This window comes from Xenopus tropicalis, chromosome 2 (genome assembly GCF_000004195.4).
Source record: "Xenopus tropicalis strain Nigerian chromosome 2, UCB_Xtro_10.0, whole genome shotgun sequence".
NCBI classification, from domain to species: domain Eukaryota; kingdom Metazoa; phylum Chordata; class Amphibia; order Anura; family Pipidae; genus Xenopus; species Xenopus tropicalis.
In genome coordinates this window covers 12,491,192-12,518,606 of record NC_030678.2, presented here as the reverse complement: position 1 = coordinate 12,518,606, position 27,415 = coordinate 12,491,192, and the positions used below count along the sequence as shown (strand labels likewise).

General features: G+C 43.8%; 1 protein-coding gene across 4 annotated transcripts in view; it reads left to right on the top strand.

Annotated features, from left to right (window-relative positions):
* Positions 1-24,768, top strand: part of dyrk1a (dual specificity tyrosine-(Y)-phosphorylation regulated kinase 1A) — a 48,811-nt gene extending 24,043 nt beyond the window's left edge. For 2 of the 4 annotated variants that reach the window (XM_012957234.3, XM_012957231.3), the window contains exons 3-13: positions 1,293-1,352; positions 10,960-11,159; positions 11,515-11,607; positions 11,696-11,884; positions 12,850-12,997; positions 13,740-14,026; positions 14,103-14,249; positions 15,919-16,059; positions 16,994-17,300; positions 18,900-19,024; positions 21,971-24,768. In XM_012957234.3, coding sequence (XP_012812688.1) covers positions 1,293-1,352; positions 10,960-11,159; positions 11,515-11,607; positions 11,696-11,884; positions 12,850-12,997; positions 13,740-14,026; positions 14,103-14,249; positions 15,919-16,059; positions 16,994-17,300; positions 18,900-19,024; positions 21,971-22,579 — 2,306 coding nt within the window. In that variant the 3' untranslated portion in view covers positions 22,580-24,768. 4 annotated transcript variants of the gene reach the window in all.
* The last annotated feature ends 2,647 nt before the right edge of the window (positions 24,769-27,415 follow it).

The window sequence follows — 27,415 nt, the reverse complement described above, 5'->3', positions numbered from 1 at the left end:
AACTATCGCATAGCCACCGCCCCCCCTCCCCCGGAACTGCGCATGCGCGCTGAAACGCAAGGTGGGGCGGAAGGTGCAGGGGCAAGGTGGCCGACCCGGTTGCCTAGGGCGCCCGGTCGGCTTGGCCCGCCCCTGGTCATCTCCCATAGACTCCATTTTAATCAAATAATTCAGATTTCTAAAAATGAATTTCCTTTTTTTTCTGTAATAATAAAACAATACCTGTACTTGATCCCAACTAAGATATAATTACCCCTTATTGGGGCAGAACAGCCCTATTGGGTTTATTTCATGGTTAAATGATTCCCTTTTCTCTGTAATAATAAAACAGTACCTGTACTTGATCCCAACTAAGATATAATTACCCCTTATTGGGGCAGAACAGCCCTATTGGGTTTATTTCATGGTTAAATGATTCCCTTTTCTCTGTAATAATAAAACAGTACCTGTACTTGATCCCAACTAAGATATAATTACCCCTTATTGGGGGCAGAACAGCCCTATTGGGTTTATTTCATGGTTAAATGATTCCCTTTTCTCTGTAATAATAAAACAGTACCTGTACTTGATCCCAACTAAGATATAATTACCCCTTATTGGGGGCAGAACAGCCCTATTGGGTTTATTTAATGGTTAAATGATTCCCTTTTCTCTGTAATAATAAAACAGTACCTGTACTTGATCCCAACTAAGATATAATTACCCCTTATTGGGGGCAGAACAGTCCTATTGGGTTTATTTAATGGTTAAATGATTCCCTTTTCTCTGTAATAATAAAACAGTACCTGTACTTGATCCCAACTAAGATATAATTACCCCTTATTGGAGGCAAAACAATCCTGTTGGGTTTATTTAATGTTTAAATGATTATTTAGTAGGCTTAAGGTACGGAGATCCAAATTACTTAAAGATCCCTTAGCATCCTGAGCATTCTGGATAACCGGTCCCATACCTGTACCTATTCTGCATTTTAATGATTAGCCAGTAGCTAGGGTCACCAGTCCTAGCAACCAGGCAAGATGAACTGAAATGGTGCTCTAAATCACAGAAGGATCCCTTATCCAACCCCCTCCATGTTCTATGTATGACAGATTATAAATGAAATTGTGTGTAGCGCCTTGGTCTTGAATTTAGCACCTTTAGAACTGTGGGTTGTACCAACCCGAGGGGCTCGGGCCGAATGTTGAGAAGAGAGATTGATTGGGGGGTGGAATGGAAAAGAGGAACGAGGGGGTGGGGGGGCACCTATAATGAGATTCCATTGCTCATATTAATTCTGCTACCCTTTCTAGGGCCAAGTATTGATGAACTCGCCATGGCAACTCCTACATTTATTTCCCACCTGATGATTGGTAGGTTTTTTGTTTTTGTTTTTTTACATAAAATTACAAATTTTTATAGAAATTATGAGTTTTTAGTGTCGGGTTCATTTGACCCATTTTTAGTGATTTTGTGACTTTAAAGCAGCAGACAACCAAAAGATTAATTAATTGCGCATTTTGCAACAATTAAAACCTGCAAATCAGACCAGGAATTTGCGTTGTTGTTAGACTGGATCTTTTATTGCTGTGATTGATTTGGTACAGCCCTAATATTTGCCCTTTAAGGTCCAAGGGCAGTGTGCCCAGCCACAATATTGCCAGGCAGAGCATGCTGGGAGTTGTAGTCCAGCTAGGATTATGGCAGGTCAGCCAGAGACTGAGTCCAGTCAAGACTAGGGAGTCTGTATGTTTGTCTCTCTGTGTTAGTGTGGCTCTCATTCAGGGGCTCTGGGTTCTCGTGGGCTTGTTTGTGCGCTGATGTCAGGCAAATTAGATTGTAAGCTCCTGTGAGGTAATAAAGTAAAGGAACAGAAAACATCAACACAGCGTGGATCAGTTATAAACATTGGGCACATTTGCACCTTGGGTGGTAACCTATAACAACCAATCAGTGATTCAATGCTTCTAGCCAGCTGCAGGTATAACAATGAAAGCAGCCTTCTGATTGGTTTCCATGGGTGCAGATTCGCCCAGTGTTTATAAATGAGCCCAAGTGTTGCTTGTGTTTGGGTGTCTCTAGCCCCATGTTTGTGTGTTTTACCTGTACCCAGGTGTTATTATTATTATTAACATTTATTTATAAAGTGCCAACATATCCCGCAGCGCTGTACAATAAGTGGGTTACATACATTGGACATACAGAGTAACATATAAAGCAATCAATAACCGATACAGGAGGTGAAGGAGGTCAGGTGTAGTGCAGGGGTTAATGAAGGGGCCCAGCCTGGCCCTTGTGTGTCCCTTTCCCTGCAGTGTGATGGGGGGTCCTACAGGAATGCTGCCCCCCTGCTGAGTGACCCCTGCTGTTCCTATGGGCGCTGCTGGCCAGTCCCTGAGAAACTTCCAGCCCTGTGCCCTCTCAGTGCCATCAGCTATCAAGGGGTTAAAGGCAAATGTTGGGAATAGAGCCTATAAGTTGTAATGTAGGATTTATTGCTAAATCCCCTGTATCATGGCTGCATTGCCCTGCCCTTTCCCATGCTTTGCCACAACACAAGCCTCAGTGTAATCCCTTTTAGTCGCAGCCGATTCCTACCCCCCCCCACCCCCAGCATACACTGCCCCCCCCCAGCATACACTGCCCCCCCCCCCCATTAATCTTAAAAGTGTTAACGACGACTTGAAAATGTGACAGTGCTCAATTTTCATTTCTTGTTTATTGTTTGTTTTCCTATTGGGCAGCCGGGGAAGCTGCTCTGCCCTGGCAACTCCAGCATTCCATTTGCATAGGGCGCTTCCGATTGGCCGGGCTTCCCCCGCCGCCGTCCAATGGCAGCCGAGTGCCTTAGTGGTAGGCTATGCTAATTAGCCGCTGTTGCTGGGTTGCCGGCTGCTTTTTCTGTTCGCTGTTCTTCTGCATTGTGTTGCCTGGCGAGAGACGTTGATAAATGAGTATTTAATGATCTGCAGCAGTTCCTACTCACTGCAGGCAGGCACAGTCCCTCAGAACAAAAGTACCAATAAGGGTTTAATTGGCCGGCTTAAATACCTTTTATCCTAAAGTCACACACGGCAATATTTAGTGCTACCGGTGTCCCTTTGCCTGATATTTACCCTTTAATTTCATGGCATCTCATTGCACATATACCTGCTTGGACTTGACTCTAATACTAAGGCAGGATCTTAGCCCGTATTAACTACGTGTGCTATTGGCTAAATGCAGTACAGGTATGGGACCTGTTATCCAGGGACCTGGGGTTTTTCGAATAAGGGATCTTTCCGTAATTTGGATCTCCATACCTTAAGTCTGCTAAAATCATATAAATATTGAATAAACCCAATAGGGCTGTTCTGCCCCAATAAGGGGTAATTATATCTTAGTTGGGATCAAGTACAGGTACTGTTTTCTTATTACAGAGAAAAGGGAATCATTTAACCATTAAATAAACCCAATAGGGCTGTTCTGCCCCAATAAGGGGTAATTATATCTTAGTTGGGATCAAGTACAGGTACTGTTTTATTATTACAGAGAAAAAGGGAATCATTTTTAAAAATTAGAATTATTTGCTTATAATGGAGTCTATGGGAGATGGATTTTCTGTAATTCTGAACTTTCTGGATAAGGGGTTTCCGGGTAAGGGATCCCATACCTGTAGTACATACCCCCACCCCCGGTGTAAGCGAGCACTGGGACCCCCCCCGAGCGCATCCCCGCTCCCCTGAGTGGAGCCCAGTGCATGCCCAGGAATGCGTTACCGCACGCTAAAGATATTCAGGGGGGAAGCAAATGAAAAGCCCAGTAAGCCATGTGCTGGCGCTGCAACAGGTGGGCACCGGGGTTGGCTCCAGCGGATAATTTTAGTCTGCAGTCACATGCTTTTTTGTCTGCTCGATCACACATTCTTCATTATTATTTAGCACTTTAACCCTTTCCGCAGCCAGGCCGCTCTCCCCTTCATATTTAACCCTTGCACCGCTGCGTAGGCTCAAGGGCGTAGGCCCACGCGTAAACACGAATTGCGCTTGGTTATATCCATAACGATACATTCGCAAGTTACTTACACAACGTTTATCGTGACACCGATTCCTCTCCGAAGGGGCGGGAACGTAGAATATATTGCTAAGTAGGATTAACTGTGACTTGGTTTTCCTGGAAATGTAAAGTAAAAAATACAGTGTGTGCTTGTTTCTGTATCAGCGGCTCCCTGGGGGGGGGTTCCGAGCCGTGGCTGGGGGTGGGGGGCAGCCTAAGGGCCAGTTAGGGACATATTTGGGTAGAACGCCTATTTTCTGCCCTAGATACTCCGGGAGCCCATCCTCAAGGTCAATTAGAGCAAGATTTCGGGTGAAGACTTGATGTCCTAGATATTCCTGGAACTATGGTTGAATGGCTGATAAAGCAATGTCTGTTGCGTAGTAATCTAGGTTGGAGAAAGACACTCGTCCATCAAGTTCAACCCTTTTCTCCAAATGATATTCAGTGGCAATAACGTTCCAGTTCCACTGCATCTGTCCAATCCCCAGTCTCACAGCCCAGACTTTGTCTCTTCCGTGGGGCTTTCTGCCATCCCTACTATAAAGTGTATTTCCCGACTGTCAGAGCCCCGTGTTGTTTGGGTACCGTGACAGTAGTTTGTAGGTAAACAATACCTTTGAGTAAGAAAACGTAAAAACAAATAGAAAATATTTGTACTGAGCTAACTTGGTTACTTGAAGTTGGGCTGCTGCCTTCAATTTGCCCTTATTTCTGCTTGTTGTGTAAACAGCATAAGGTTACTTTATTGGTAAAGAATCCAGGGGCACCATTGGGGGTCCCATGGAAAAGTGAGGCCCTGAGATTTAAGGGGTAGGGCTTATGGTGGGGTTTAGGTAGGTTAAAGGAGAAGGAAAGGTAAATACAGCCATAAGCACTCGCATGAATGCTGTCCTCTGTCAAAAGAAACACAGGATTTCTTTCCTTATATTCTGTACACATGTTCTTTGATATTAGACTTCCTTCTCTTAAGGTGGCCTTACACTGGGCCGATTGTAGCTGCCGATATCGGTCCCTTAGACCGATTCAGCAGCTTATCGGGCCGTGTAGGGGCCCAATCGACAGGCCTGCCTGACCGTCGGATATCGATCGGGCAGGATAAAACATTTAGTCGGACCAGGGACCGCATCGGCTTGTTGATGTGGTCCCAAAACCGACTGCGTCTGTTACCGGCGTTCTAATTCGATAGTTTGGCCCAAAGGCCAAACGACCAATTTAGCTTAAATTCACCCAATATCGCCCACCCGTAGGTGGAAATATCGGGAGAAGATCCGCTTGCTTGGCGACCTCGCCAAGCGAGCAGATCTTAACGTGTATGGCCACCCTTAGTTCAGAACTCCAGGGCTTGGGCTTGAGTATGCTCCACTTGCTCCTCCTCCCCCTCCCTCTCTGCTGCAATCTGAGACCAGACCACAGAGATGCAGGAAGTGAAGTCAGACCAAGCCAACATGGCAGCTGCTTTCTTAAACAAACAGAGAGCTTCTAGGGCTGTTTACTCAGGTATGGTAAACCATTTTGAGTAATAAATATAGCGTTCTACCTTGCCCTGTTGTGGCTGATCTAATGGGAAGAACCTGCATCAGTAGCTTTCTTTCTCCTTTAAAGGAGAACTATAGCCTAACTAAAGAAATAGGCTAGAAATTGTATGTTTTGGGCTTCTATACCAGCCCCAGGCCTTTAGCAGGGAAGATCTAACCCTCCAAAGATGCCCCATTAACCCCCATCTTCTTTTCTGCTGATTCCCTGCATTTATAGCCATATTCATTTTTAGGGTTTGGGTATAATTGAGGAATGGCTGGGCAGATCAGGAACATTGCCATTCATGCAAGGGACTATTTTTTTTAGTTGGGGGCCCCATTTTTATTTGGCCCCAGTGAACTGTGTGCTAATAATTGGGCCCCACTTGGGGAGAGCCCTGCTTGGGGACCCCATGATTCTTGATAGCACCCCCTCATTAAAATTATCGTGAAATATATCTCTTTGCTAAAACCAGCCCTCTGTAACCTTGTGCTGCCAGTTGGGGTTGGGATGACTTTTATCTGAATAAATCTGAGAGCTGCTTAGGAAACAATGGTTATGGCCACCTATTCTGCTTTGTATGTGACAGTATCTGCTGCCCTCTGGGATTCTATACACGTCCATATACATCTATATACCAGCCGCAGGTCAGCGGAGATGCTGGGAGTTCTAATTGGATTACTGGTTGCTTTCCCATCACTGCTCTGAAGCACAAATCAGGACACTGCTTTCTATTTCTACCCTAAAATCTGCCCGGCAACTAACTGCTCCTTCCCTTTATTGGGTGATTATTTCTCATGCTGCCTATTTGAGGGCCACATTCTGATATAATGATGTTATACAAAGAAGTCTGCAGCTGAAAAGCATACGGTTCATAAAGAGAAAACCTATTCCATAGGGTCTTACTCACACTAAAAGTACATTGTAAGGTAAACAAGCCAATTAAGGGGCAAGTAGTGCATGTTTATGAGCTCTTCTGTAGCTGCTCAGTACAAACACTAATTAGCTGCATGTTGCACATGGATTTCTTGCAAGATGATACTGTCCCGTTAAGCTGTCAGTGGGACGCTAATTTGGGCTGCCACTGCCTATGGCTGCTTTATCTATGGATGGTTTTGAATTGAGAATCCGTTATCCATACGTCCCATTATACGTTACACCTCATTCCCCTGCGCAGCTCTACTCATAAGCAGAGAATATCCCCTGCGCCCAGCATGCATGAAGTATGTTTGGGTTTTATAGTTGGGAGCTGCCATATTGCTTTGATAAGTGGATGTAAAATGTTATGTAATTTCCTTATCATTTACAGTAGGGGGTACATTATCCCTTATAATACATGAGTGATACTCAGAGTTCCCTGTATAACTCAGCCTGCAGCCTTGTGCCTTTATATGGGCACAGAACCCCTCAGTGACTGCTAATATCCTTATCATTTACAGTAGGGGGTACATTATCCCTTATAATACATGAGTGATACTCAGAGTTCCCTGTATAACTCAGCCTGCAGCCTTGTGCCTTTATATGGGCACAGAACCCCTCAGTGACTGCTAATATCCTTATCATTAACAGTAGGGGGTACATTATCCCTTATAAAACATGAGTGATACTCAGAGTTCCCTGTATAACTCAGCCTGCAGCCTTGTGCCTTTATATGGGCACAAAACCCCTCAGTGACTGCTAATATCCTTATCATTTACAGTAGGGGGTACATTATCCCTTATAATATGAATGATATTCAAAATTCCCTGTATAACTCAGCCTGCAGCCTTGTGCCTTTATATGGGCACAGAACCCCTCAGTGACTGCTAATATCCTTATCATTTACAGTAGGGGGTACATTATCCCTTATAATACACGAGTGATACTCAGAGTTCCCTGTATAACTCAGCCTGCAGCCTTGTGCCTTTATATGGGCACAAAACCCCTCAGTGACTGCTAATATCCTTATCATTTACAGTAGGGGGTACATTATCCCTTATAATACATGAGTGATACTCAGAGTTCCCTGTATAACTCAGCCTGCAGCCTTGTGCCTTTATATGGGGGGCACAGAACCCCTCAGTGACTGCTAATATCCTTATCATTTACAGTAGGGGGTACATTATCCCTTATAATACATGAGTTCCCTGTACCTTAGCGGTGCAGGGAGTAGATGGACAGAGGGGTGCATGATTGAGAAACAGATGAGAGTGGGGAATGGCAGTGGGTAGGGAAGGGGCAAGTGGAGGTAAGGCAGGCAGACCAGATGGAACTCACCATGGCAACTAAAGCATCTGTGTTGGCAAGTAGATTCTGTAAGAATATAATGTGTCCGCCCCCCCTGCATACAGCTGGCACTGCCCCATAATGGCTGTTAGTGGCATTTATTGGATCCCTTGCTCACATTCCCCCCCAATGCCCCCCCTGGTTTAGAAATGTATAGGAATGTACTGAGCACTTGGCGCCGAGACCCCAGTGAGTAGTTCCCTCTGTAACTTTGGACTATAGGGACCAGGCGGCACTACTGGGCTGGGGATTCCCTAATATTTTTAATAACTACCCCCCCACCAGTGTACATAAATAAAGCTGCACTGTGTTTTGAGTCATTAATTAACCCCTCGCAACAAGAAGCCGTGCAAGTTTAGTAGGAAATATGGCTGTGTCTGTCTCCATTATTGTTGCTGTGCAGAGAATTGCTTCCTGTTCTGCAGAACTTACTCTCTTAAAGGGTAAATCCACCCTAGGGTTTTTATTCTGTTGGATTTCATTTGTGTTGTTTTTGAGAAGGAAGTTATTAGTGAATAAAAGGGCCGCTGCTGCAGTAGCAATGGGTATATTTATCCAAGAGTGAAACTAGGACCCAGCACAGCCCCCCAGGTCACTTGTATGGGAATTTGTGGGCCCCGGGTCACTTGTACGGGAATTTTTGGGCCCCGGGTCACTTGTATGGGAATTTGTGGGCCCCGGGTCACTTGTATGGGAATTTGTGGGCCCCGGGTCACTTGTACGGGAATTTTTGGGCCCCGGGTCACTTGTATGGGAATTTGTGGGACATTTTTTAAAGAGCAAAAATAGAGTTGGTGGTAGAGTTTCTCCTTACACCCATGGGTGTGTAAAACATCCATACCATACCTGGTATAAAGGAAATCTTAGCTGTCAATTATATATTGCATGCCCCGCCTATAGTTACTTTCACTTTCCACTCTGCACTTCTAGATGGTACTGCCCCCTCACATTCCCCCTCCCTCGATAATCGTGCATCATGGGCATCAGGTCCCTCAGTAACAGTGTTCCCCAGATGGGCCTGCCTGCCGCCTGTGACTGTCAATTCTAACCACTTAAGGAAACACAATGTAACTAATTTACACCGTGTCATTAACAGTAACAATAAAAGGATTCAGAATTATTTCTTCGGGTGACGGGTTCCCTTTCCAATATATGTTCTTTCAGTGGCTTTAAAGTTATCAGTATTGAAAGCAACGACAGTCTGGCTTTCTATATTCTGTTTCTAAATGCACTGCTGCTTCTGACTCCTGAAACAATGTAGCACAGTGCTGTCCAACTTCTGTGGTACCGAGGGCCGGAATTTTTCCGACCTATGTGGTGGAGGGCCGATAATGGAAGCCAGTTTTGACCACTCCCCTTTTTGAAACCGCACCCACTTGAAACCACACCCATGTTATCACATGACCATACCCATATTAATGGTTGTAGTACAGCAAAAACCTGCCATACTCTGCCTGCCCTACCCTGCCTGTATGCCATACTCTGCCTGCCCTACCCTGCCTGTGTGCCATACTCTGCCTGCCTTACCCTGTCTTTGTGTGTGCCATACTCTGCCTTCCCTACCCTGCCTGTGTGTGCCATACTCTGCCTGCCCTACCCTGCCTGCGTGCCATACTTTCACTGTGTGTGCCATTCTTGGCTGGTTTGTGCCATACTTGACCTGCGTGTGCCATACTCTGCCTGCCCTACCCTGCCTGTGTGTGCCATACTCTGCCTTCCCTACCCTGCCTGCGTGTGCCATACTCTGCCTTCCCTACCCTGCCTGCGTGTGCCATACTTTCACTGTGTGTGCCATTCTTGGCTGGTTTGTGCCAAACTCTGCCTTCCCTACCCTGCCTGTGTGTGCCATACTCTGCTTGCCCTATGCTGCAGGTGTGTATGGCACACACAGGCAGCATACAGTGACACAATGCTGGCACTGCTCCTACAGTCTGCACAAAAACTATATATTAAAAAACTTTTTAATTGCAGTACCACCTCAGTATATGTTCTTTTTGTAGTATGCAAGGATTATTTGTGGGTTTCTACTGCTCCTGAGGTGTGAACAGGGGAACAATGGGGGTGATTACAGCCTGAGCCTGAGGTGTGAACACTGCAGGGGGTGAACAATACAGAGATTAAAAGGTGTGAACAACACAGGGGATTACATGTATAAACAATACAGCCTGATTACAGCCTGAATCTGAGGTGAGAACCATGCAGGGGGGCAGTTAATCACAGTACTGATACCATTTAAAGCTTACACAAGAGTAAGCCATCAAAGCAGCCAGACAGGTGGGGGGCCGCACAGAGGGGGGTCGCGGGCCGCATGCGGCCCGCGGGCCGCCAGTTGGACAGCACTGATGTAGCATAAGCCAGCATGGTTACAGCCCTGGAGGGGAAGAACAGAACATAAAACATTTACAATGAATTTGTATATCGGAAAGTTGCTGAGAATAACTATTTGTTTTGGTAGGAGTTCCCCTTTAACTTGCAATTCTATTTAACTTAAATTAGTGTATCTCTACTCAATGTGACCAACCGCATGGTGGGCTAAACTGGCTAAATGCCTTCAGTGGCCCAAAAATGAGTTTATACCATGGGAGTATGGGGACCCCATTAACACCCGTCCCATACAGGGCTGTATTTATATACAGGTGCCTATACATGCAATATGAGGGGAATTATGGGAAAAACCTGCAATAAGCAGTTGCTTGGGGGTGGCAATGGATTGGCATACACATGGTGTGACTGCTCTGAGCAGCAGAATTGCACTTGAAACCACACACAGACCCCTAATGGGTTATATATTCTTACATTTTTGTACTAGTGGATTTTACTTTGCCTTATATTTGTGTCTTTTATTCTCTGTTTTCAGCCCAAATTAGATTTCAGTACAGTTATGCTTTCGCTTTCCGTAACCATTTAAACTTTTACTCTTGAACTATATCGCCACCTAGTGCCTGATTGGTAGATCGACAGTAAAAGCTCTTTTCCCAGGGATTTTCTTGCTTAGGAGGGAAATATGGGGGATGGCACATGGTGCCCTCGGTACTGGATGCCTACGTTTCTGCCCAATGAATAGAATCCCAAGGCATTCAGGAGAAATCCCTGACAATTGTATTAATTATAGCATTGCTTTTAAATCTGTGTAATTGATCTTACTGTGCTCTTGTATTACAGGAGGAGAGACTTCAGCATGCAAACCATCATCTGTCCGGCTTGCACCATCCTTTTCATTCCATGCTGCCGGCCTTCAGATGGCTGGACAAATGTCCCATTCACATCAGCAGTACAGTGACCGCCGTCAGCAGAACCTAAACGACCAACAAGCATCTGCCTTACCGTATAATGACCAGATTCAGCAACCGTTGCCCAACCAGGTACATCACTTGCTGGTTCCTTTCATGTGTCCTAGATTGCAAGCTTGGGAGCCCATATCTCTCTTCCTGTCTGTAGCTTTATATTTACCCTCTGTAACTTTTCTCTATTTTAACATCTCTATGGTAGAGGTAAAAAGACCAATTGCAGCAGTATTTACAGATGCCCTTTTTGACTTGGCCACCATATAGGCAGATCACTCGCCATTTTAATGCCTCATTTTGTCAGTACCGGTCAAGAACTGTCCATTTGTGCAGTGATCATTTCTAGGTGCAGTTATTACTCCCTGTCGCATTTCATGCAGCCAATGCAGGTACCAACCTCTCACAATATGCTCTATATTGTCTTGTTTTGCAGCGGCGGATGCCACAAACATTTCGTGATCCGGCCACAGCACCATTAAGAAAACTGTCAGTCGACTTGATCAAAACATACAAACATATTAATGAGGTGAGGAAATGCTTCCCCCGTGTCCGGTCGGGTTTACGGAAGAGCGGAGGTGTGGACAAGGCTCATTTATGGTGCTTTTTTCCCTCAGGTCTACTATGCAAAAAAGAAACGGCGGCATCAGCAAGGACAAGGGGATGACTCCAGTCACAAGAAGGAGAGGAAGGTTTACAACGATGGCTATGATGATGACAACTACGACTATATCGTTAAGAATGGGGAAAAATGGATGGATAGATATGAAATCGATTCTTTAATTGGCAAAGGTTCATTCGGCCAGGTATGCGGCGCTTCCAGTCATTCAGCTGGCATTTAGTAGCGTCATTCAACTCTCCCTCACCTTGTTCCAAGTGATGGAATTTGGGACTTAAAAGGAAAACTATACCCCCAGAATGAATACGTAACCAACAGATAGTTTATATCATATTAAGTGGCCTATTAAAGAATCTCCCCAAACTGGAATATATATATCAGTAAATATTGCCCTTTTACATCCTTTCCCTCGAGCCGCCATTTAGTGATGGGCTGTGTGCTCCCTCAGAGATCAGCTGACAGGAAGTGACGCAGCTCTAACTGTAACAGGAAGTAGTGTGGGAGCAAAAGGCAGAACTCTGCCCATTCATTGGCTGATGGGGCCTAGCATGTATGTGTGCCTTGGCTTGTTTGTGTGCACTGTGACTCCTATGATCCCAGGGGGTGGCCCTTAATTATTTTTCCTCGTCTAAGACATAATTATATAGTTTTTAGGGTGAGTTAGTGATTCAGCTTGCAGTTCCAGACTTTTTATTCAGTGTCAGCATTTGCTGTCATGCTGCCCTGTTCCTTATCCCTCTGGCAGGTAATTTTATATACAGCAAACACAGTAATTAGACAATAGACTGGAAATAATATAAACAGCAGTATTAGCAAATATAACGCTAACACACATGGGCTTATTTATAAACACTGGGCAAATTTACACCGGGGCAGCAACCAATCAGTGATTAGATTTATTCAGCCGACTGCAGGCAAATCAACAGAAGCAAACACCTGATTGGTCACCATTGCTCAGGTGCAAATTAGCCCACTGTTTATAAATGAGGTCGACAGTCTGCATGCTTTCTAGTGGGCGGAGGGGCACTTACCCCAGCTATAGGGGTAACTTAGAATTACCTCAGAACTTGGTCAGCAAATTCATTCAAAGCCACTTGAATATCCATAGAGCTGCAAGTGATGTTTATTTTTCACCCCCCCCCCCCCCCTTAGGTTGTAAAGGCATATGATCGCGCGGAGCAAGAGTGGGTGGCAATTAAAATCATAAAGAACAAGAAAGCTTTCCTAAACCAAGCCCAAATTGAAGTACGGCTTCTCGAGCTGATGAACAAACATGACACGGAAATGAAGTACTATATTGGTAAGTACACTACTTACGGAATTCTCCTCTGCAACACTGATACCATTGAGCAGCTCCCCATAAACATCAGGCCTAGAACCCCAAAACTGAGGAAGTGGCGGAACGGACAAAATAAGGGGTTTCAATTCCAAATTGGCACCATCCAGGGATTTGAGTTTCCTTCTCCCTTCAAGGACAAGTCAACCCAAAATATAATTTTTTGCTTAATTACAGAAAACATAATTGTAAGTGACAATATACATTCATTACAAATTTGCAATGGTTTTTGAGTTATTTGTATATAAAACTACTATTAGAAGTAGTGTTTGCCTGTCCTTTTCTATTCCCTGCCCTGGGGCTCAGGCATTAAACAATGTAACACAAGGCAGCAGCCTGACAGATCAGACTCGCTGGGGGAGACTGGCCTTTGCAACTTTGTTTAAAAAATAACAACCTGGAATTCAGCAAATTCTGATTACATTTACTAATAACAAATAAATAAAGTTGCAACTAAGTACTATTAGGCTTCCTAGCTCCCTAAGGGAGGAGGAAAATCAAATCCCTGGATAAAAATGGTTGGACTGTGCTCAGCATAATATTCCACAGGCTGGGGTGCAGGTTATGTACTAAATCAGTGGGGGCAGCTATGTGTCGTGTTTTTATGCCGTTTTATAAATATTCCCCCCAGGGTGTAGGCTTTCATTATGGTATTTCACATTATTGTGTAAGTAACCATCTTTCTTTTTATTCATTTCCCCCCTAGTGCATTTGAAGCGGCATTTTATGTTCAGAAACCACCTTTGTTTAGTGTTCGAAATGCTCTCGTACAACCTCTACGACTTACTGCGCAACACCAATTTCCGCGGCGTTTCGCTCAACCTGACACGAAAGTTTGCACAGCAGATGTGCACTGCACTACTCTTCCTGGCGACTCCAGAACTTAGTATCATTCACTGTGACCTGAAGCCTGAGAATATCTTGCTTTGTAACCCAAAACGAAGCGCCATTAAGATTGTGGACTTTGGAAGCTCGTGCCAGCTAGGGCAGAGGGTAAGGATTGGCTCTTGTTCCCACGAAACCGAGGCCACGGAAGCCAATCGGCTTATACCTTGTTTCTTGTCCCTAGATATACCAGTATATTCAGAGTCGCTTCTACCGGTCTCCTGAGGTTTTACTAGGAATGCCTTATGACCTTGCAATTGACATGTGGTCCCTTGGCTGCATTTTGGTAGAAATGCACACTGGGGAGCCCCTCTTCAGTGGAGCCAATGAGGTAAGGCAGTAGCAACACTTTTATTTTCCTTTTGTAATGCGCCATGGATTTAAATTGGTAGATCACTTTTATGCTGTCATGCTCACTTATGGAATGGGGTGTCTGAGACAAGGGCTGCCACCTCACTGGCCCCTCACCCAGTTGCAAAGTCTGCATGCCTATACCCACCCACTGCGTGCACCCCCCACCCCTGTGTGCTGTGTCACGTTCCATTTACTTTTGCCCACGATCCAGGGTTGGGGTGGAGCGCCCAGAGTCCGGCATTGAGCTGGCCCCAGGGCCAAACGATTGAATTAGCCTAAATTCCCCCGATATCGCCCACCCATAGGTGGTGTGCTACATATTACTTACTTCCCTGAGGTGGCCTAGGGAATGCCCCCCACCTTGCCACTCTGAATTTAGTTTTTTTGCGCTGGAGGGGGCCGCGTTGCTAGTGCAGACAGCACAATAGCACTCTCTGCACCAGAAGAGCTGAAATTTCAATTCAGGAAATCCGAATTTTGGCTCTAGAGCGGCTGATTTAGTACCAACCAGCAGGGGAAAAACTCAGTGGCTCAGCAGTGATTATTACATTCTCACGCTAGCTGCACTGGTTTCTGAGCTGCCATGTAGTAATTATCTGTATTAATTACTAATCAGCCTTATATTGTGACATTTATACTTGGTATATACAGTATATAGTGAGTGGGCCCCTAAGCTCAGGTTATACTGTGATATTTATATTCTATATATACAGTATATAGTGAGTGGGCCCCTAAGCTCAGGTTATACTGTGACATTTATATTCTATATATACAGTATATAGTGAGTGGGTCCCTAAGCTCAGGTTATACTGTGACATTTATATTGTATATATACAGTATATAGTGAGTGGGCCCCTAAGCTCAGGTTATACTGTGACATTTATATTGTATATATACAGTATATAGTGAGTGGGCCCCTAAGCTCAGGTTATACTGTGACATTTATAGTGTATATATACAGTATATAGTGAGTGGGCCCCTAAGCTCAGGTTATACTGTGACATTTATATTCTATATATACAGTATATAGTGAGTGGGCCCCTAAGCTCAGGTTATACTGTGACATTTATAGTGTATATATACAGTATATAGTGAGTGGGCCCCTAAGCTCAGGTTATACTGTGACATTTATATTCTATATATACAGTATATAGTGAGTGGGCCCCTAAGCTCAGGTAAGTGCCAGCAGCACAGAGTATGGGCAGGGAATCGGCAGAAAAGGAGATGGGGGGCTACTGGGGCAATCTTAAGGAGCAAAGATCTTCCCTGCTAAAGGGCTGTGGGGGCCTGGGGCTGGTACACAACCCCCCAAACATAATGTACAATATTTCCTTCTTTATTTAAGCTTTAGTTTTCCTTTAAAAGCCAAATGAGTTTAGATGCTTACAGTATGCTTAGAATAGTCCCCACTAAATCTGGGCCTTTATGGCCACCTATAAGGCTACTGCCTCCCAAGTTTAGTCCTCCCCACAGTTTGCAATTCTGTGCCCTATTCGGGTCTTCCCACAGACAGTCACATATATGGGATACCCAATATAAATAACTTGATGATGGCATATTTGTTTTATGGTGCCCCATAATTGTAATGGGTCACTTCATCATGTGTGGGTTCTGCCTCGACTGACTTTGCTTTTGTCGCTTGGTAGGTTGATCAAATGAGTAAAATTGTGGAAGTTTTAGGAATACCACCTGCTCACATCCTTGACCAAGCACCAAAAGCTAGAAAGTTCTTTGAGAAGATGCCAGAAGGCACTTGGAACTTAAAGAAGACCAAAGATGGAAAAAAGGTAATTTGCTAAATTCTATGGAATGGAAAAGGAATCAACGGCTTTGCATGTTTCTAATGAGGTTTAAGCCCAAAAGGCACATTTGGTTATACAGTGCAGTCCCTGCTCTTTCTGTATAGTCAATATACATGTATAAAACTGTCACTAGATACACTGGGTTGTATTATATGTATACAGCTTAGCACTCAGTTCCCATCAGTCCCTGCCCCAGTGGAACTTACAAGCTAAGGTCCCTATCACATTCCCATCAGTCCCTGCCCCAGTGAGCTTACAATCTAAGGTTCCTATCACATTCCCATCAGTCCCTGCCCCAGTGAGCTTACAATCTAAGGCCCCTATCACATTCCCATCAGTCCCTGCCCCAGTGAGCTTACAATCTAAGGCCCCTATCACATTCCCATCAGTCCCTGCCCCAGTGAGCTTACAATCTAAGGCCCCTATCACATTCCCATCAGTCCCTGCCCCAGTGAGCTTACAATCTAAGGTCCCTATCACATTCCTATCAGTCCCTGCCCCAGTGGAGCTTACAATCTAAGGTCCCTATCACATTCCCATCAGTCCCTGCCCCAGTGGAGCTTACAATCTAAGGTCCCTATCACATTCCTATCAGTCCCTGCCCCAGTGGAGCTTACAATCTAAGGTCCCTATCACATTCCCATCAGTCCCTGCCCCAGTGGAGCTTACAATCTAAGGTCCCTATCACATTCCCATCAGTCCCTGCCCCAGTGGAGCTTACAATCTAAGGTCCCTATCACATTCCCATCTGTCCCTGCCCCAGAGGAGCTTACAGTCTAAGGTCCCTATCACATTGCACCACCATTTTTAAACCAACCCATAGTTATTTGCTTGTTTATTTTGTTTATAGACAAATACTGTTGTGCCTGTATATCCAGTGCCAGCAAGTTGTTAACGGGAGTCTGTGTTATTACTCTAGGAGTACAAACCACCGGGAACCCGAAAACTTCACAACCTACTTGGAGTAGAAACTGGAGGACCAGGTGGCCGCCGAGGCGGGGAATCAGGTCATACTGTAGCGGACTACTTGAAGTTTAAAGACCTCATTTTAAGGATGTTGGATTATGATGCCAAGACCCGTATCCAACCCTATTATGCTCTGCAACATAGTTTCTTTAAGAAAACTGCTGACGAAGGTACAAACACGAGTAACAGTGTATCAACGAGTCCAGCAATGGAGCAGTCCCAGTCATCAGGAACCACCTCTAGCACATCTTCTAGCTCGGGTATGAGGATTTGTTCTCTAGCACCCAAATGTAGCACCCACACCTCAGGAAACTCCTTACTGTGCATTCTTAAGGTTACTAACGCTCATTTAGTATGGTTTAATTTGTGTTGCTAAATGCTGTTATTTCCTTCCACAAAGTCTCTATAAATCTAAAGGCTTTGTCTTGTATTTATATAGAACTAATGTTTTACAGTGAGGTTTCATGATTCACATGAGATCCGGACTGGCAATCTGTGGGTTCAGGCAAATGCCAGAGGGGCTGCTGTAAGGTGCCACAGACAGTCACTATTTATTGGGCTGGGGGGGCTGTTTGTGCCTCTGGGTACTGGGAATGCCAGGGGGGCTGTAAGGTGCCACAGACAGTCACTATTTATTGGGCTGGGGGGGCTGTTTGTGCCTCTGGGTACTGGGAATGCCAGAGGGGCTGCTGTAAGGTGTCACAGACAGTCACTATTTATTGGGCTGGGGGGGCTGTTTGTGCCTCTGGGTACTGGGAATGCCAGGGGGGCTGTAAGGTGTCACAGACAGTCACTATTTATTGGGCTGGGGGGGCTGTTTGTGCCTCTGGGTACTGGGAATGCCAGGGGGCTGTAAGGTGCCACAGACAGTCACTATTTATTGGGCTGGGGGGGCTGTTTGTGCCTCTGGGTACTGGGAATGCCAGGGGGGCTGTAAGGTGCCACAGACAGTCACTATTTATTGGGCTGGGGGGCTGTTTGTGCCTCTGGGTACTGGGAATGCCAGGGGGGCTGTAAGGTGCCACAGACAGTCACTATTTATTGGGCTGGGGGGCTGTTTGTGCCTCTGGGTACTGGGAATGCCAGGGGGGCTGTAAGGTGCCACAGACAGTCACTATTTATTGGGCTGGGGGGCTGTTTGGGCCTCTGTGTACTTGAAATGCCAGGGCCTATTAACCTGCCCTTATGCCTTCATAGCCGCCCTTCAGGACAAGTAGTAAATGCAGGCGTAAGTACACTCATCATTCATGGGTTGATTGACGGCCACCGTGCACAAGTTTTAGCTTGCATTTGACACAGGCCTTAAAGGGATTGTTCGACTTTATATTTACTATTACATAGACATTGATATTCTGAGAGAATTTGCAATTGGTTTTTAAAAATTTTTTTTTTTGTGGTTTTTCAGTTATTTAGCAGCTGTCTGGTTGCTAGGGTCTTCTTTACCTTGGCAACCAGGCCATGGTTTGAATGAGAGACTGGAATATGAATAGGAGAGGGCCAGAATATAAAGATAAGGAATAAAAAGTAACAATAATGATAAAATTGTAAGTGCACAGAGAATTAGTTTTTAGCTGCAGGGGTCTGTGAACCCCCCTCCCCCATTTGAAAGCTTAAAAGTTGCAGAAGAGGAAGGCAAATAATAATAAAAAAATAATAATAATAAAGACTAATTGCAAAGTTGCTAGGAGTAGGGAATTTTATGAAATACAAAAAGTGTGTATAGCTTAGACAGATGGCAACTATTGTTGCAGGTTGCATTAGTACAGATAGGTGACTTTATAATAACCCAGTGATGATTTGCTTTCTACGTTTTTGACGTCTTGATTTATATTTCTATCACACATATATTTATGTATCAGGTGGCTCGTCTGGTACAAGCAACAGTGGAAGAGCAAGGTCTGACCCTACTCATCAACATCGACACAGTGGTGGCCATTTCACAGCTGCTGTTCAGGCTATGGATTGTGAGACGCACAGTCCTCAGGTACCCTCAGAATGCCTGTTTTATTGCACTTTATTTTATTGTCAGAATATCAGGAAAACTGACAGTCACTCTAATTCAGTTTCGGTCCTGACACCGACATGGTTGGGTGCTGCATATAGTTGTATTAGATATCTCTCACATCGACGTTTCGGTCCTGGTCTGGGACCTTAATCAAGATGTTACACTTATATGTGTATTTTATTGTGTGTAACATCTTGATTAAGGTCCCACACCAGGACCGAAACGTCGATGTGATGTATAAACATGTGTTTTTAATACACGATTGATCTTTTTGGAATATAACTCTGTAGTGCTGGGCGGTATACCGGTATATACCGAACACCATTTTTTTAAAAAAAAAAATGATAAAAATTTTTAACTTACCGGCATACCGGTGTGGGCGCCTCCTGGCAATTTTTCTTACTATTTCCGGGTTGTGCGCGCTGACGTCACGCGCGCAACCCGGAAATAGTAAGAAAAATTGTCAGGAGGCTCTGTGAGCTGTCGGGGGTGCCTGCGGCTGCCTGGTCAGTAAGTTATATTTATGTGAAGGGGATGGGGGGGTGTTTGGGGTTTGGGGGGGGGGTGTTTGGGGTTGGGGGGGGTGTTTGGGGTTGGGGGGGTTGTTTGGGGTTGGGGGGGTGTTTGGGGTTGGGGGGGGGTGTTTGGGGTTGGGGGGGGTGTTTGGGGTGGTCACCTAATCATGCATGGGGAAAAAAAAATACCGTCAAATACCGTGATACCGATATAATAAAAAAAATACCGTGATATAAATTTTTGGTCATACCGCCCAGCACTATAACTCTGTGTTGCTGGTCTTTTTTGGATATATATATAGATATATATCCACTGTATACAGAAAGCACTCACGGCCTTAATGTCCAAAAAAATGAAGAAATTTTATTTCAACATGCTATCTACATATTTCAATCCACAGAGGATCATCATCAGGATGACGATCTTCTGTGGATTGAAACGCGTAGATAGCATGTTGAAATAAAATTTCAATTTTTTGGACATTAAGGCCGTGAGTGCTTTCTGTATACAGTGGATGCATCTCTTGGGTTAGCACCCGGCTATTGCCTTTGGACTGGTGAGTGCCAATACTTGCAGTGCTATATAAATATATATATATATAATTTTTTTTCCATAAGTTTTTCTTTATTGAGTTTTAAGTTTACACAACACATAACAAGAAGAACGCAAGAGAGAGTTTAAAGTGAGAATTAAAAGAGAAGAAGAAAGAGATACGAATAACCAGGGCTTTCCTACACTACACCCAGTTACTGATACTTCTCACATCTCTGCCAGCCATTTGTCACAAATTTTCCTGATTTTCCTGGCCAGTCTGAGGCTATGTTTGTAAGCTTCTGGCTGGAGAGACATTTACAAGCTGCTTGTAGGACTGTGTTGGGGTCTCCGCTGCTTCCCAGCTCATCAGAATGGCTTTTTTAGCATAGTGCAGAAGCTGTAGGAGGCAAAGTCTGTCACTGGAATTCAGCGTTATCCTCTCTGTATGGCCCAGTAAGCAGAGTGTGGGGGTCTGTATGTTCAATAGGCCTAGAGAAGAGTCCATAGTCCCAAGTATCTCAGTCCAAAAAGCATTATATTTTGGGACAGTCCCAGAATACATACATCACCGGCTAGAATGTAAATCGCTGGTGGGATGGCATACGCGTTGCTGCAATGTCCAGCAGTCGGCCGAAGTTTCCTCTCAAGGCAACTATGGGCGACTGCGAGACATCGTAGCAACGAGTATGCCACCCCACGGGCGATTTACATTCTAGCCGGTGAGATGGCATGGCAGGGAGATTAGTTGCCCACGACAACAAAGATTTGTCATGGGGCAACTAATCTCCCCGTGTACCCCTGCCCTTAAGCTTTATATATATTTCCAATATATTTTATTGTAAATTAGAAAGCACAGAGGGCATTTACAAACCGGATTGACATCTAGGTACTAAGTCTAGTGACGGGCGAAATTCGTCAGGCATGGATTTGCAGTGAATTTCCATGTTTCGCCATTGGAGGATTATTTTGCAAAACAGGCGACAAAATTCACTGCGTAAAAATTCTGTGCTCTACAAAAAATTTTCGACCACGTTGCAAAAAATTTCCGCACGTGGAAAAAAATGACACTAGTAATGTCCTCTCCATTAACGACAGAATGATTGTGCCCCAGCCTTTGGCACTTTAGTGTTGGTCATAACCAGAGCATTATGCTGGGCTACAGGGTCAATTACATGGGAAGCTCACTAGCCATAGTTGTTTTCATGTATTTAAAACTTCAGATTTAGTAGATATTGACTGTCCCTGCAGAGGGATAATGGGCCAGTCCACTGGTAAGTGTGTGATTGCTGTTTATCAAATCCTTGCTCAGGGCCACTAACAATGGGTGCTTTTTGGGGTGGTTGCATGGCAGCCCTGGGGGTTTTGTGTCTTTATATTCGGTGCTTTAGTCACCATTCCAGTTACTGCATGACCTGTTCTGGCACTGACCCGAAGAAGCTCAGGTACCTGTGTAAGTGCAGATGTAGAACCATGGTTTCCTAAACAGTCTTTATCTTCAACAAGAGCCCAAAAAGAAGGGTTATTGCAGGACTTGTTTTCTTCTCCCTCTAGTTTTATATAATAATATTTATGTTATTTGTAGCACTAAACAGTACAGAACAGAGACACTGAAAGCACTTTCATTTGACATTGATCCCATTTGGCCTTCCCAGCCAATCACCCTTTATTATGAACTTCCTCTCTGTAGACCCAGGAGACAGCCAACCACTGGGGGAAATCTTAAGGTTTTATATTATACAGATCATTATTTCCAAGGCTTAGGTAGTGTTTAAAAATAAAACCAAGAAAAAAAAACAATGACTTTATTTCCTGTGCTGTGTAGGGAGCTGTATATGTGCATTTATCTGTGTTTTAACCTTTTTTTCCCTTCCTTAGGTTCGACAACAGTTTCCTCCTGGTTGGACCGTCCCTGAAGCCCCTACGCAGGTCACCATTGAAACACACCCTGTCCAAGAAACAACATTTCATGTCCCCCCTTCCCAGCAAAATGTACCGCATCACCATGGGAATGGCTCCCACCACCATCACCACCACCATCATCACCACCACGGACAGCATGTCTTGAGTAACAGGACGAGGACCAGGATCTACAATTCTCCATCAACTAGCTCCTCCACCCAGGATTCTATGGATGTCGGTCACAGCCACCACTCCATGACATCCTTGTCTTCCTCAACTACTTCTTCCTCAACATCTTCCTCTTCTACTGGCAACCAAGGCAATCAGGCCTACCAGAATCGTCCTGTGGCTGCTAACACCTTGGACTTTGGACAGAATGGAACTATGGATGTTAATTTAACTGCCTTTTCAAACCCTCGCCAAGAGACTGGCATCACTGGACATCCAGATTACCAATATTCTGCAAATACAGGCCCCGGCCACTACGTAACGGAAGGACACTTAACGATGAGGCAAGGGATGGACCGAGAAGACTCTCCCATGACAGGAGTTTGTGTTCAGCAGAGTCCTGTGGCAAGCTCGTGACTAAATTCAATCTAGGTTTGTTTGGTTTTTTTTTTTTTTGTGTGTGGGTTTGTTTTCTCTCTTTTTTTTTATTTTTTTTTATTTTTCCTTTTGTTTTATTTGTTTTTAGAAGTTTTTTTTTTTCCAAGAAAAAAAAACTAAAAAAAAAAAAAAAACAAAAGCAAAAACAAAAAAAAAAGTGCAAAAGCTGCTTTAATCAGAAGGAGATAAACACACTTAAACCGCTACAACAGGGAAAAGCTGACTATTTTTTTAAACTTGAAAAAAAAAAACAAAAACAAAACGATTGCAAAGGGACAATGAAGTGAAACGATTTTTATTTTTTTAACGAGCTGTTTCCAAACACACCTTATTGGATAGCTCCGAGGTAATTTCCTCTCCCTTTTGCTTCCCAACCCCCGCCCCACCCTTCCCCACCCATTAAACTCTGTACACTCGTATCATAATAATTTTATAAAATGATATATATATGTATTTGTATATACATATATATTTATATATTTTAACCATAGTAAGTTATACTGAACATAGTCAGTTGCCAACATGATAAAAAGCAACATTATCAAAAACAAACAAAAAAATGCACCTCTTTGGGTCCCCTCGGGGGGGCTTAATGGTCCATCGAAACTTGGGCACAGATATGCAGTACTGTAAGAGAGAGGAACCTTCGACCTCCTAAACACACAAACCATAGTCAAAGGGACGGGTGTCACACACAGTCAACTTGCTAAGATGGCGGTCAACGTGCTAAGATGGCGGTCAACGTGCTAAGATGGCAGTCAACGTGCTAAGATGGCGGTCATCAGAATCTCCTGTCCTGAATCTGGGAAACAAAGCAGCCGTTAAAAATGGATCTTATCGTTTTATTTTTGTTTGTTTTTTTGTGGGAGACAGCTCGATCTTAAGGTGCACTGAGAAGCAATCAACAGGCCAGACATGGCCGCTCCTTGGGGAGGTCTGAGTCGGCGGTCTTTGGGATAACCTTTGGCCTTATGGATTTGGACTCTTGAGTTCGAAGAGCCTGCCATTTCAGATGCAATCACTTTGGGACGCGCTTTTCGTAGACGGTCCTTCATACTGAAAATCCAGAATGGGGTTCATTCAAGAGGCCTTTCTTTTCACATAGACTGGTGTGACCCACTAATTGTAGAGTTTTTGCCCGGTCACTTTGCGTGTGTGTCATAAAGCTGACTTCCTTATTGGCTAAAGGTCACAGTAGTAGTGGTTTGCGTTGGATGGAAATAGCTACACCTGTGTCCCATCCTTTATTTTTTTATTTCAGCCCCCTTCATTTCTTTCATTTGCTTTTCTCTCCCCCCCCCCCCATATCTTTTATTTTTATTTTCAGCTCCCCCCCCCCTCCGTTTCTCCGCACGTGGTATCTCCACTATTCTGCACAAACATGTCTTCTGTTCCTTTTGAACATTTTTAAAAGAAAAAAGATGCAGAATTTTATGTGACTGCTTATTTTTTTGCCTCACAATTATGCTGTGAATTTTACAAAAAAAAAATTATTTTCCTTTTTTTTTTTTTTTTTGATAATTTATTGTACCAAAGCTGTTTTTATAGCACATAGATGTCTGTAACCAATAATGTAGCAGTTCTGCACTTTTTGGCACAAGGTGTAATGGGACAGTTTTTTTGTTTGTTTTGTTTTTGTTTTTTACAAAAATTCTGGCTGTACTATTGCTTCAACAAAACTGGAACTGTCGCTGTGCTCTAGTTCAACATATACCGAAATGTCCGTGCCGGATCTATTACGCTGTCATGTTACAGAGTGGCTCGTAGATATGTGTTCCGGTTTCCACCACCGAAACCCTAAAGCTCTCAGCCAGCCCCGCCCCTTGCCCCGCCCCTTGTTCCGACACACACAGGTCCGGAAGGGAAGTGGTACCCAAGGTAAATCTGAAGATAACGAAGGCTATTGCTACTGATGCCTAATTTTCAGTTCCGCTGCCTTAGTCCAAGAACACGTTTAGCGCTGGCTAAATATCAGTACCCGCTATGCCCTACAAAAAAAAAATAAAAAAAAATATATATATATATAATAAAATATTTATTTTTTAATACCTAAATGCTTCTTTACTCTGAGAGAGAAATACGGGAGGGAATAGTTGCAGGAGTCTAGCGATGATCCTATACATCTTGTAATATTGCATTGTCCATGGAATTAAATATTGGAACGCTAATTGGCTCTTATTTTTTTTCTGTTAACTTATCCTTTAAAACATTTTATGTTGTGAATTTGTTGTCGATGGCTTTGTTCAGGCCTTTTTTCCTTCGTGGGTATGATTAAAGGAGAACCAAAGCACAAAAGAATAAATAGGGTAAAAATGTTGTACATCATGGGCAGATTTATAAGATAAAAACTCAGCCATGTTCTGTTCATTCCTATGGGATTATTAAAAGGGTATTTATCAATGGGTGAAAGTAATTGATAAATACCCTTCTTAAAATCCCATAGGAATGAATAGAACGTGGAGTTTTTATGTATTAAGCTCTAAACTCGCATTTTGCTTTGGGTGTTCTGTACCAGTCCCAGGCCCCCACAGGCCTTTAGCAGGGAATATCTGTACCCCTGAAGATGCCCCAGTAGCCCCCCATCTCCTTTTCTGCTGATTCCCTGCCCATACTCTGTGCTGCTGTCACTTACCTGAGCTTAGGGATTCACTCACTATATACTGTATACAATATAAAAGTCACAATACAAGGCTGACAGCACAAGTAATTAAAGGGGACCTGTCACCCAGACATGAAAAACCTGTATAATAAAATCCTTTTCAATATAAACATGAAACTCAAGTTGCTTTTTTCATTAACACATCCATACCCATTATAAAGGCATTTAATAATCCCATCTGTCATATATTGCCTGCCCCACCCTTATGCCTTAAGGTGGCCATACACGGGCCTATTGTAGCTGCCGATATCTGTTCCTTAGACCGTTTCGGCTGCTTATCGGCCCGTGTATGGGCACTACCAACGGGCCTGCCCGACCGATATCTGGCCTGAAATCAGCCAGATATCGATCGGGCAGGTTAAAAAATTTAGTCTGATCGGGGACCGTATCGGCTCGTTGATGACTTTACCTATTCACGTTGTTTTAATTTGATCGTTTGGCCCCAGGGCCAAACGACGGAATTAGCCTGGATTCGCCCAATATCCCCCACCCATAGGTGTATGGCCACCTTAAGTCATAGAGGCAGGGCAGACAATTACCTTAACTTTCTATTCAGCAGTCACTTTCCCATCTAATTGTGTAGCCAGTGCAAGGGCATCGGGTCCCCCAATTCTGGCACATAAACTAGATTTTGGGGTGATACAAAGCTTGCCGTGCCCTCAATATAGTGCCTACCTGCTTGCTGTGATTGTGTACTCCCAAGACTGAAGGAAACCAGATTTATATCATTTATACAGTGTAAGTGAAGTTTATTTGGCTTGCCAAACACAACAGAAAAGAATCTGGAATTATTTCTTAGGGTGACAGGTCCCCCTTAATTCAGATTCACACAACCTAGCCCATGCATTTTGCAGTAGCATTGATTCATTATCACCCTGTAGCATCAGCTGCAATGACAACAATTTCCCATGATACCTAAGCTTAGCTTCTCACTGAGCACGTGCAGTGCAAATGACTTGCAAGAGACGGCCTAACAAGATCCAAGATGGGGGACTGCTGTGAGTCCCGGATCATTACTCTTATAGGGGCTGCTCAACTTCTGGGCTGGTACGGTAAGTTCCCTATATAGTTCTCTATATAATATAAATATATATATATATATATATATACATATACAGCATTTTTAGCCAGGTTCTCTTTTAGGCTTTTACTCCTCCTTTGACATCGACAATATTTTCACAACTCAATTTCACAATATTAACATTTTTATTTCAGGGAAACGATAGCACTTTTTTTTCTTTTTCAATGGAAGGGAGGAACCATTTGTTTTTTTAGTTACCCAGCATTCCCCCCCACGTAGCGTCTTTCTGTTACAGTCCAGTTTTGTGTGCTTTACTACACGGTTTGGTTACAGGACGTCTGTGTAAACAAACAGCATGGGAAAAACAAGGAGAAAAAAAAAAAAAAAAAAGGTTCTATACCTGTGTTCCGATAAGATCTGTGTTCCGTAAGATCTAGTCCGGACTTGCTGTGTATATTGTAACGTTACATGAAAACAAAAAAAACAACCACAAAAAAAAAATCCGAAGCCCTTTGTATTATAGTCATGCAGTCTTATGTATGATAAACAGTTGAATAATTTTTTGCTCAGACTTTACTTTGTTTTTTTTTTTAATTTATCAAAATAGCTTCAAATTTTTCTGCAAAAAAAAAGAAGTTTGTTTTTATTTTTGGAGATTTGTACGTGTAGTGAAATGATCTCTGACTTTGGGGGAAGCATGAATCTTGAATGAGGTTTCTACTGAGTTTTATTTGCTTTGTAACGTTTGTCATCGTTGGAACTGATGTGATTTCACTACATCCAATTTATTTTATTTTTTTTATTATTATTATTATTATTATTTTTTTTAAATTGATGATGAATATGTTCCGGCTAGAACGGAGATGGGCAGCCAGGAACCCACCCGGATCCTCTGCTGTAGGGTTGGGATTCCAGATCCTCTGCTGTAGGGTTGGGATTCCAGATCCTCTGCTGTAGGGTTTGGATTCCGGATCCTCTGCTACAAGGTTGGGATTCCAGATCCTCAGCTGTAGGGTTGGGATTCCAGATCCTCTGCTGTAGGGTTGGGATTCCAGATCCTCAGCTGTAGGGTTGGGATTCCAGATCCTCTGCTGTAGGGTTGGGATTCCAGATCCTCTGCTGTAGGGTTGGGAGT